The sequence below is a fragment of the Argopecten irradians genome, chromosome 12, assembly GCF_041381155.1.
Source record: "Argopecten irradians isolate NY chromosome 12, Ai_NY, whole genome shotgun sequence".
Lineage (NCBI taxonomy): Eukaryota > Metazoa > Mollusca > Bivalvia > Pectinida > Pectinidae > Argopecten > Argopecten irradians.
The window spans coordinates 42,763,091-42,776,048 of record NC_091145.1 but is presented as its reverse complement, the minus strand read 5'-3'; the positions used below and the strand labels follow the sequence as shown (position 1 = coordinate 42,776,048).

General features: G+C 36.2%; 1 protein-coding gene and 1 long non-coding RNA gene across 3 annotated transcripts; both read right to left on the bottom strand.

Moving 5' to 3' along the window:
• Positions 1-5,167: 5,167 nt before the first annotated feature.
• On the bottom strand, positions 5,168-7,575 carry LOC138335906 (uncharacterized). Its single transcript, XR_011210351.1, has 2 exons — positions 7,298-7,575; positions 5,168-7,062 (listed from the first exon to the last, which is right to left on the bottom strand). It is a non-coding gene; the product is annotated as an uncharacterized lncRNA (long non-coding RNA).
• Positions 7,576-8,542: 967 nt separating this feature from the next.
• Positions 8,543-12,071, bottom strand: LOC138335905 (uncharacterized). Of its 2 annotated transcripts, none has more exons than XM_069285086.1 (2): positions 11,990-12,071; positions 8,543-9,442 (listed from the first exon to the last, which is right to left on the bottom strand). In XM_069285086.1, the coding sequence occupies exon 2, from the start codon at positions 9,433-9,435 to the stop codon at positions 8,683-8,685; it is 753 nt and encodes a 250-aa protein (XP_069141187.1). In that variant the 5' UTR covers positions 9,436-9,442; positions 11,990-12,071; the 3' UTR covers positions 8,543-8,682. The 2 variants fall into 2 exon arrangements, with proteins under 2 accessions (XP_069141187.1, XP_069141188.1); XM_069285087.1 differs by lacking the exon at positions 11,990-12,071 and adding an exon at positions 11,658-11,902.
• Between the last annotated feature and the right edge of the window lie 887 nt (positions 12,072-12,958).

The following is a 12,958-nucleotide window of genomic DNA, read 5'->3' as shown; positions in this document are numbered from 1 at the left end:
TGGTTAATAAGTCATGACGTCATCAAACAATGTCAACACTATGGTTAAGTCGTGACGTCATCAAACATCAACTGAAGAGGTCTGTTATACAAAATGTCAACACTATGGTTAATAAGTCATGACGTCATCAAACAATGTCAACACTTTGGTTAAGTCGTGACGTCATCAAACATCAACCGACGAGGTCTGTTATACAAAATGTCAACACTATGGTTAATAAGTCATGACGTCATCAAACAATGTCAACACTATGGTTAAGTCGTGACGTCATCAAACATCAACTGACAAGGTCTGTTATACAAAATGTCAACACTATGGTTAATAAGTCATGACGTCATCAAACAATGTCAATACTATTATTAAGTCATGATGTCATCAACAATCAACTGACGAGGTTTGTTATACAGAACGTCAACACTATTATTAAGTCATGACGTCATCAAAAATGAACTGACGACGTCTGTTATACAGAATATCAACATTATCATTATGTCATGACGTCATCAAACATCAACTGACGAGGTCTGTTATACAAAATGTCAACACTAAAGTCAACACTATGGTTAAGCCATGACGTCAACATCAGTTGACGACGTCTGTTACACAAAATGTCAACACTTTGGTTAAGTCATGACGTCATCAAACATCAACTGACGAGGTCTGTTATACAAAAAGTCAACACTATGGTTAATTAAGTCATGAGTCATGACGTCATCAAAGATCAGTTGACGACGTCTGTTACACAAAATGTCAACACTTTGATTAAGTCATGACGTCAACATCAGCTGACGACGTCTGTTATACAAAATATCAACACTTTGGTTAAGTCATGACGTCAACATCAGCTGACGACGTCTGTTATACAAAATGTCAACACTTTGATTAAGTCATGACGTCAACATCAGCTGACGACGTCTGTTACACAAAATGTCAACACTTTGGTTAAGTCATGACGTCAACATCAGCTGACGACGTCTGTTACACAAAATGTCAACACTTTGGTTAAGTCATGACGTCAACATCAGCTGACGACGTCTGTTATACAAAATGTCAACACTTTGATTAAGTCATGATGTCAACATCAGCTGACGACGTCTGTTATACAAAATGTCAACACTTTGGTTAAGTCATGACGTCAACATCAGTTGACGACGTCTGTTACACAAAATGTCAACACTTTGGTTAAGTCATGACGTCAACATCAGCTGACGACGTCTGTTACACAAAATGTCAACACTTTGATTAAGTCATGACGTCAACATCAGTTGACGACGTCTGTTACACAAAATGTCAACACTTTGATTAAGTCTTGACGTCAACATCAGCTGACGACGTCTGTTACACAAAATGTCAACACTTTGATTAAGTCATGACGTCAACATCAGCTGACGACGTCTGTTACACAAAATGTCAACACTTTGATTTAAGTCATGACGTCAACATCAGCTGACGACGTCTGTTACACAAAATGTCACTTGATAAGTCAACGAAATCTGCTCAACACTTTGATTAAGTCATGACGTCAACATCAGTTGACGACGTCTGTTACACAAAATGTCAACACTTTGATTAAGTCATGACGTCAACATCAGCTGACGACGTCTGTTACACAAAATGTCAACACACATTGATTAAGTCATGACGTCAACATCAGCTGACGACGTCTGTTACACAAAATGTCAACACTTTGATTAAGTCATGACGTCAACATCAGCTGACGACGTCTGTTACACAAAATGTCAACACTTTGATTAAGTCATGACGTCAACATCAGCTGACGAGGTCTGTTATACAAAATGTCAACACTTTGATTAAGTCATGACGTCAACATCAGCTGACGAGGTCTGTTATACAAATGTTTAACACTGTAATATCTTTTTCTTTGTTTTAATACTAAATCTGGCTTTCTGATTGGCCAATACTTTTTTTCATAACACGTTGGAAAAATATCCGAGAATGGAGCGAAACCCCGACGTTTTCGTGACGTCACAATAGAGACATTGACGTTGCGTATAATTCGGAAAAAGAATCCCTTGAAAAATCACTAGAAATGTATATTTATTTTTTTTTGTTTTATTATAAGATTAATTATAAGAATTAATGTCATATTTTTCTTTAATTTCATCTGGTTACGAAAAAAAAAACTTGTTTGCAAATTTTGTGATAATTCGCTACGCCGATTCACACAATTTGCAAACATTTTTTCTTACCCCGAAGAAGTTGAAAATAAGTGACATCAATGCTTTAATGGTTCGGTCAATCAACCGACGATGTCCATAACACGAAAGGTTAATACGACTTTAAAGTCATGACGTCATCGACAAAGATCAACCGACGACATCTGTTTATATTACAAACTGTCAAAAACGTTTAAGTCATGACGTCATCGACAAGTTTTCAACTGATGACGTTGTCCAAAGGTCAAATACTACAGCTTTTAAGCAGTGATGTCATCGACAAACAAGTCTTTTGACGACGTCGGAACGTCATCGACAAGAAGAGGTTTTACAAGAGACAACGATTTTCCGTCGTCTTTTGAAGATAAAACTTGGCAGAAACATGTATTTCTGATTCTGGGAAAACTAAGTTATTTGTCATTTCCTTTTTATGTTATGGATCAGAACTCAAACGCATTTGTTCTTTGTACAGTGATTATTAAAACAAGACCCCCCGCGAGGCTTACATGACTTTAGCAGAGGTGGTTTATCCGATGACTGTTGCCGCCCCACACACTTTGTATGTCTTTGTTAACATTTTATAGCAGTGATATCATATACCTACAATAACTAAATTAAGGCTCTCATTGAAGCTTTTGGAAAACTGGAGTGCTGTTATGAAGCAATGCTGTACAATTATCACTCATATCGATTACAATGTAAATATGATTTTAATTCTGCTAAAAATTTACTTTATCAGCTTATGGGGAAAAAATTTCGCCGCAGTTTGTACCGTCGCTTTTGATTGGTTGAGATAACGGCGTGATTCTATAGGGAAAAAAAAGAGTTAAAAATGAATGCGTTATGTGAAAGTTTTTAGTAAACTATATTATGAGGATCAATTCGACTAGATTTTTTATGTTATGGAGATATAACACAACAAGAGGCCAATGTGCCTTAACATTTAATTTAATTTAACTGTTCAGAAGGCGATAATAAGTGTACTATTAATGGTAAGTTATAATTATATTTGTGACTACAAAATTATCAAGTATAAGTATAATACTGGGTCAAGGTCTATAACTCGGCCGGCCATATAACACTACCCAATTTCAGAAAAAGTATGATTATTAACAAACATTAAAAAACCAAACTTTAATTCCTATGAAGCTGAAATGTTGACATGCAGTGGTTTTTGAGCTACCCATTAGAGCCCTGGCGTGTTTATCGGAGGACACCAGTGTCCGACCAGTTGAAATCTGGCTGTTTTCCGATGTTTCTGGATACCTAGTGACATTTATACGGCATGATATATATTGTATCATATACCAAATTAAAGATAAATTATCTGGCTGTCGATTGAGAGTATTCCTATTATCATATCCTATACGGTTTGTTAATAATCATACTTTTTCTGAAATTGGGTAGTGTTATATGGCCGGCCGAGTTATAGACCTTGACCCAGTATTATACTTATACTTATATTAGAAACGAACACCTGTGATCTCACCATGCTATAAGTCCAATATCCATTCTCATGATTCCACCTATCTATAGGTCAAGTTATCTTACGGTAGTCATTGTCTGTAGTGGAGGCTTATTGCTAGTGTACATCTACATGACTCAACTTATTTCTAGATCAAGTTATCTTACTATATTCATTGTCTCGTCTGTTGTGGAGGCTTATTGCTAGTTTACATCTACATGACTCAACTTATTTCTAGGTCATGTTATCTTACTATATTCATTGTCTTATCTGCTGTGGAGGCTTATTGCTAGTTTACATCTACATGACTCAACTTATTTCTAGGTCATGTTATCTTACTATATTCATTGTCTTATCTGCTGTGGAGGCTTATTGCTAGTTTACATCTACATGACTCAACTTATTTCTAGGTCATGTTATCTTACTATATTCATTGTCTTATCTGCTGTGGAGGCTTATTGTAAGTTAACGTGACTCCACTTATTTCTAGGTCAAGTTATCTTATTATATTCATTGTCTCGTCTGTTGTGGAGGCTTATTGCTAGTTTTCGTCTTCATGACTCAACTTATTTCTAGGTCAAGTTATCTAATTATATTCATTGTCTCGTCTGTAGTGAAGGCTTATTGCTAGTTTACATCTATATGACTCAACTTATTTCTAGGTCAAGTTATCTTATTGTAATCATTGTCTCGTCTGTAATGGAGGCTTATCTTTATGACTCCACCTTCACTTGAAACCCATTAACAAATACTCCTATATCTGGAAGACATTGATCCTGATAAAATATTTCACTTTAAAGTCAAGTAAATCCAAGCAGAAGACTGAAAATTTAAAGGTTTACCATGTCTTAAAGAATCTAAATTGTATTTTAATGCCAATGCATTTGAAATTAATTAAGGTGTGAGATTGTTCATCACAAAAAGTCAATCAATCTACTGTACAGCCCACAATGTAAGGGGAAGTAACTCTTACTGGCACTATTCCAGCAGCTGGTGTTCTGATAAAGATGTTAACACATACAATAGAGTTGGTATCAATTCTTGTGTTACAGGGCTAGATCCTATCGATGTCAAACTTTATTATTGTTGACAAACTACTACTATCATGCAATCTGTTGGTGTCAAACTACTCCAACAATGTTAGAGGTTAACATGACGATGGGTTGTGTGACATATCCAACCCATGTATTAATCATGGTGGAATAAGGCCTCATACACGTGTTGGAGTAGAGGCAAATAAGGGAGGTAATATGATAATACATGAATTATCCAACAGTTTGGTAAGCCAGGGTCATTTAAGGACGTGCCAGGTATAGGTGTAGGAAAGTCTGAGTGTCCAGAGAAAAACCACTGACCCAAGGTCAGTGCATGGCAGATGCTTAACATCAGATTCAAACTTTTAGATTTTTGTTAGTAGTGGAGTGGTATTGTCCAAAGATTTTAACATTTCCAATATACTCTGTATGTGGTTTGATATTAGGGTGTATTCTACTGTTTGTTAAAATGACAACAAATATCTAATATGTATAGTTTCTATCACCCAGAGTGCATTTTTAATATTCTCAAAAATATTCTGAAAGACTTAGTACATATGATCTAAAATAGAATATATATATATGATACAAAAAATTGTATAAATTGATTTCAATTTTAGGCGAGATTCATGCCCAGCAGTTCTATACACATTTACATAATAATACATGTCATAAAATTATACCAGTTTATATAATTGTTATTCTTAAGTAGAATTCTATAAAAATCTATCTAAAAAGAAAAGTGACCATCATTTTCTTTATTTCATTTTCCAAGCAATGACAAAGATCTGAATAATAAGCATGAATAATGGACAAAATAGGACATGTACATGTACACATAATCTGTACCGGCCAAGACCCATCACAGGGACCTGGCACAATTTTTCTAACCAACAGTATTTATGTTATATTATAATATCAATATATAATGTTATACTGTTTTTTAGAAATTTGTGCCAGGTCCCTGTGGATTTCATTATGCTACATGTAGCATAGTGTAGTTTAATCAACCGTGGGTCTCCGACAAAGATAACAAGTAACAAATACTTGGATAATATCATGCTTATCTTGATAATTTGCAATTCATTTATTTGAGATCTGCTTAAAGACAATCTATTCAAGTTTTTACGCCATAACATGTGTAACACACACCAACACAAACATGTTATGAAATAATATCTAGTTTAATGTTAATCTGCTACCAGGCTTAGATGTAAACAATAAAATTAAGGAATCACCATCTTTTTGTAGATGCCACTTTACACAAAGTAGTGTTTCCCACAGCCCCGATTAGCATGGCGTTGCTCAGTGCCCTTTTTACCTGATGCCATGCCCCTATAACCTAACGCCCTGCCCTGTTTGTTTGTTTGTTTGTTTGTTTGATTGATTAATTAACGTCCTATTAACAGCTATGGTCATGTAAGGACGGCCTCCCATGTATGTGGTGTGTTGCTTGTATGTTCTGCGAGGTGCGTGTTTTAGGAGACTGCGGTATATTCATGTAGTGTCTTCTTGTATAGTGGAAATTTTACCCTTTTTATAGTGCTATATCACTGAAGCATGCCGCCGAAGACACCAAGCAACACACCTCACCCGGTCACATTTTACTGACAACGGGCGAACCAGTTGTCCCACTCCCTGTATGCTGAGCGCTAAGCAGGAGCAGAAACTACCACTTTTATAGACTTTGGTGTGTCACGGCCAGGGGACAGAACCTAGAGCCTTCCTCACAGGGGCGAACGCTCAACTCAAGGCCAAAAGTGAGGCGGTGCCAAGGGAGGCATTAGGAAAGATAAAGTCAGTTAGGAAGAAGAGAAAAGATAATATCCTAAATTTAGTTGCCTTTTACGATCATGCAATAGGGGCAGCAGGTACAATTCTTACGCCCTACCTGCAGGGCCATGTTTGTCCCCAGAACATGTTTACTAAACTACCAAAATACCAGGCTTGATAATTAAGTAAACAAAAGAGGTGTGATCGATCCCTGATCCCCTGACCAACACACCAGTGGCCCTAATTAGCAGCCTTGGGCTATTACCATCTTGGCTTGTGGTGTCACTTTCACGTCTATGTATTACGTAAGCTGAAGTCAAGCCGCCGATCGGCAGCCTAGAAAGCTAGTGTCACCATCATCCTATTGTCTACATCAACTAGTTATCTCCCTTTAACCTTCACTATTATTCAGTTAACTCTATACTGATTGGTATTATTACCTCCCCTTAGACCCATATCATTTACTGCACATAATTATCTCCCCTAGGACCCACACCATATTCTGTACATAATTGGCATAATTACCTCCCCTTGGATCCATACCATGTACATAACTGGTATAATTACCTCCTCTTAGACCCAAACAATGTACATTACATATTGGTATAATTACCTCCCCTTGGATCCATACCATGTAAATTACATAATTGGTATAATTACCTCTCCTTGGACCCATACCATGTACATTACATAATTGGTATAATAATCTCCCCTTGGTCCCATACCATGTACATTACATAATTGGTATAATAATCTCCCCTTGGACCCATACCATGTACATTACATAATTGGTATAATAATCTCCCCTTGGACCCATACCATGTACATTACATAATTGGTATAATTACCTCCCCTTGGACCCATACCATGTACATTACATAATTGGTATAATACCTCCCCTTGGATCCATACCATGTAAATTACATAATTGGTATAATTACCTCTCCTTGGACCCATACCATGTACATTACATAATTGGTATATAATCTCCCCTTGGTCCCATACCATGTACATTACATAATTGGTATAATAATCTCCCCTTGGACCCATACCATGTACATTACATAATTGGTATAACAATCTCCCCTTGGACCCATACCATGTACATACATAATTGGTATAACAATCTCCCTTGGACCCATACCATGTACATTACATAATTGGTATAATAATCTCCCCTTGGACCCATACCATTGTACATTACCATAATTGGTATAATACATCTCCCCTTGGACCCATACCATGTACATTACATAATTGGTATAACAATCTCCCCTTGGACCCATACCATGTACATTACATAATTGGTATAATAATCTCCCCTTGGACCCATACCATGTACATTACATAATTGGTATAATCTCCCCTTGGACCCATACCATGTACATTACATAATTGGTATAACAATCTCTCCCCTTGGACCCATACCATGTACATTACATAATTGGTATAATAATCTCCCCTTGGACCCATACCATGTACATTACATAATTGGTATAATAATCTCCCCTTGGACCCATACCATGTACATTACATAATTGGTATAATAATCTCCCCTTGGACCCATACCATGTACATTACATAATTGGTATAACATTCCTTGGACCATACCATGTACATTACATATTGTATAACAATCTCCCCTTGGACCCATACCATGTACATTACATAAACATTGGTATAACAATTCTCCCCTTGGAACCATGTACATTACATAATTGGTATAACAATCTCCCCTTGGACCCATACATGTACATTACATAATTGGTATAACGTTATCCTCCCTTGAATATAACACAAGGTGGTTGTATTATAAACACAAAGACCTAAATAAATTGTAAAATGGAAAGTTATCAATTAATAAACAGGTCTTTGAAATGTTTACAAACCATACTTATTTACCCTTGCATAATAATGTATCACAAATCATTGAATATTTCATACATACAGCTAAAACTGCTAAAGGTGAAAAAATATCAATGGTAAGATGGACCTCGAACTGGAAATCTACATCAGATGTTGTCACCTACAGATAAAAGGTTTCTTATCAAGGACAAAGATGGGATTCAGAAGACATATTATATAGATATATATAGCCATTTTGATAATATCATGTTCATTAATGAAATTCTAATGACATGTTTTCTACATGAATCTAAAAAATGTATAATTCGGATTTGCCCATCCAAAAGAGTATGCAGGTAATCGTTCCATTAGGAGATGAAGAAATATTTTAGGGTGGAAGGACGCGACTGGAGCTATGGCTGTCCCAGTAGGCTTGTTCGTCCATGAGGGACCGTTCCACTACAGCGAACACAATCACCGCTGTCAGTATAGCAAGGAGACCAGAAAAAATAATTAACCTTTCTGATTTCCTTGCACATCTCTGAGCTTCATCAATATTACCACGCATAATGCCTTCATCAAATTCTTTTTCAGTTTTAAATGCATAATACATAGCTGGTATGCCGGTTGGGAAGAAGAAAAAACATGCAATAACACCAAAGATTTTTAACAACATGATGTGCCTCTGTCTCAGGGGACGCTGTCGCTCCAAGTCTCTCCATCTCTCTGTTTCCTGTATATTAGCCGTTCGGATCACAACATGATCTTTGTTACGTGCCTTTGATTTGGCAGTTGATTCTGAAGAACTTTTAAAATGAACTGGAGTACCATGAGGTTGGGCATTTCCATTTTGATTTGAGTTATCTGTCAGAATAGTTACTGATGGTTCGCTGGTAGCACTGCCATTTTGTTGCACACTGGAGGTGACATTTTGATCTTGACCTGATTTGACCTCTGGCTCTATATTAGCCTTATCAGAAGGTTTTGCATTTTCATTGTTATTTTCAGGGTTGTTGAAATCGAATGGTGTAAATCCTTCATTATCGAACTGTAAATGGCCGAGATGGGGCTGGAGCTCGCTATCATAGGCTAACTCATCGTCCCCCACTATACCCTCACCAGGCTGGTATCGCTTTGCCATCGTTGATCTGAAGGAGTAAAAATTCACATAAATAGAGGACAAATATAAAATATCAATTCACAAAATAGGTCGTCTACGGTCATCAGAAAGTGACACAGACACCAGACTAAGGCTGGTATCGCTTCGCCATCTTTGATCTGAAGGAGTAAAAATTCACATAAATAGAGGACAAATATAAAATATCAATTCACAAAATAGGTCGTCTACGGTCATCAGAAAGTGACACAGACACCAGACTAAGGCTGGTATCGCTTCGCCATCTTTGATCTGAAGGAGTAAAAATTCACATAAATAGAGGACAAATATAAAATATCAATTCACAAAATAGGTCGTCTACGGTCATCAGAAAGTGACACAGACACCAGACTAAGGCTGGTATCGCTTCGCCATCTTTGATCTGAAGGAGTAAAAATTCACATAAATAGAGGACAAATATAAAATATCAATTCACAAAATAGGTCGTCTACGGTCATCAGAAAGTGACACAGACACCAGACTAAGGCTGGTATCGCTTCGCCATCTTTGATCTGAAGGAGTAAAAATTCACATAAATAGAGGACAAATATAAAAATAATCAATCACAAAATAGGTCGTCTAAGGTCATCAGAAAGTGACACAGACACCATGACTAAGGCTGGTATCGCTTCGCCATCTTTGATCTGAAGGAGTAAAAATTCACATAAATAGAGGACAAATATAAAAATATCAATTCACAAAATAGGTCGTCTACGGTCATCAGAAAGTGACACAGACACCAGACTAAGGCTGGTATCGCTTCGCCATCTTTGATCTGAAGGAGTAAAAATTCACATAAATAGAGGACAAATATAAAATATCAATTCACAAAATAGGTCGTCTACGGTCATCAGAAAGTGACACAGACACCAGACTAAGGCTGGTATCGCTTCGCCATCTTTGATCTGAAGGAGTAAAAATTAGCATAAATAGAGGATGAATATTAAATATTAATTCACAAAATAGGTCGTCTACGTTCATCAGAAAGTGACACTGACACCAGACTCATTCATAATAAATTATAACTTTTCCACAATAATTAATTCTGCATTTCATTACTGATTGGTTGTTGATTTAAGAAGTCCAGAGACGGATAAATTAGATTTATGTCATAGGTGTGGGAAAATGTATAATGAAATATATACGCATATTGTGTTACAGTGTGGATTTACGGAAGAGGTGCGAGATCGGTTATGGTGCGAGCTTTTAAGTATAGATGGAATCGGTTTTAACGTATACTTACATTCCCATTCAGACTTCCAATTATTTCATATACTTATAGGTGGTAAAATTATGTATGATTTGAACAGTATAGATATAATAGTATTTCGCCACGTTTCTGTCAGATATGTTTCAAAAATGTTAAATTATTTTTTCAAATAGTTATCACGTCTAATTATGACTATTCTTACTACTTGTATGTGTAGTTAATTGATTGGGTTCATTGTGTATATATACATACTGAAGTGTTAATTTTTTCCCCTGATTTTTATTATTATCATTATTATTCTTTTTATTTATTGACTATAATTATTATCATTATTATATATATTATTGTCTATTAATTATTTTGCACCACTATACTGCACTATAGATAGTACTAAATAGTTGTATGTACATCTACTCAGCTAGTTGTCACATCACTTACATTATTCTTTGTACAGATTAAGCCATGTTGAATATTGTATTACATGTATGTTATTCTATTTATGTAATCTTCAAATTGGAGGAAATAAAGAGAATAATAAGAATAATTATTGGGTCTTAGAGTGTCAGGGACCAGCTGCCTTTAAAGTTACACAGTGATATATGATTGCTCTCACCCAATATGACCTAATGCATGAACCAGTCAGGTGAAGTCCATGGAAGAATATTAAGGATTTAAACAAGGTTGAAATTGATGCCTTCATCATCAAGGGTTGGACCAGACTCATATATATTACATTTACCACTCCAAAGTATCACACAAAGTGGTATATATTTGTATATTTGAATCTCGGCTAGGGTCAGATTTATAGTACTTGTAGTCAATAGAATATCAAAGTATTAGTTTTTAGAGAAACACATTGGGTCATGTCAATAAATAGCTCTCTCGATCAGCTGAGCAATGTTCAATACATGTAGGTTATACCTCCTCTCTAACCATGTTCGAGTTTAGACGATGAGAAACTTCTGATAAGCATCATATAAAAAATCTCAATACCTACATCTAACGATCAGGCGACTCGTGCCCCATGGCGTGTTGATTTTTTGAGAGCGGAACTTGCGACGACTGAATACAGGCTATTGAGGTTTGATTCCATTCTACAGTTAACGTTCTCAACGCCGTAATCTTTATTATTGGATTCGGGTTACAACAAGAGATCCCCATATATAACAGCTAAATATAACTTTGTAATGACGTATACAGCTCAGGTGTTTGATGTGTAAAGGTCATACATGTGTACATGACGTGACCTCCATATAACATTACAGCTAGACAACAGTAGGTATTAAAACTTAAACTTTATAAGTTCTAATAACTAACAAATTGGGTTACCTGTCTTATTTCTGTAGCTGATCAACAAACACGGATAGTCGCCATACTGATAACACGGTCACTTACCTGGCCAACAGGTGGCGCTCAACTTAATTACAACCCAGTACTCTTGGCGCTAAATACAAAATTTATTCTGTGATACCTACACATGCATTGATATTTGGTTTTATCAATTTACGTCCTTTTAACAGCCAGGGTCATTTAAAGACGTTCCAGGTTTGTGTTGGTGGGGAAAAACCGAAGTATTCAGAGAAAAAACACCGCCCAGCGGTCAGTACCTGCAGAAACATATATACAATGTACATATGTATAAATGTTTCTGGTACCTGGCAACTACCCCACGTGGATTTCGAACCCGCATCCCAGAGGTGGAGGGTTTGTGGTACATGTAATATGTCGGGACATCTTAACCAATGGGCCACTACGACGTAGGCAAAATATTCGGTCACATCAAGGATTTAAAAGTGAGATATATACGTCCTTGGTCACATGCTGACTCGATGTCAGCTATCTAGGACAACCACAATCTTTAATTCAGAATATATCAATGATATTTGGACATTGTACGTGACAGCATCTTTGATGTACATAATGTAGTCCTGAACGCAAATCGAGGTGTTAGTGTTATTTTCGACTGAAGAAGGCCCTATCGTGGCAGAATGTATATATTTATTCCATAGAAATGATTTGTATATATTTATTCCATAGAAATGATTTTTTGTTTTACTTTGAATTGATTGTGGCCTTTTATTTCGGATTATTAATATGCTAGTTTTATACCATTTTTATCTCATTATGAGGAGATCTCTGTAATACAGTAGAGCATGTCATACTTGACCCCATTAAATCACAGGAATCTGAGAATTAGTTTATATGATCATGGACCCACCAAAGTGCCCAAAGACCATTTTTAGACGTTTTAGAGGTTTAGATCAAAAATCGGTAAATTCATACTCTACATACTTGTAG

What these genes read in the sequence shown, in the direction of transcription:
- LOC138335905 (XM_069285086.1), bottom strand. Translation starts at nt 9,435, where the DNA reads ATGGCAAAGCGATACCAGCCTGGTGAGGGTATAGTGGGGGACGATGAG.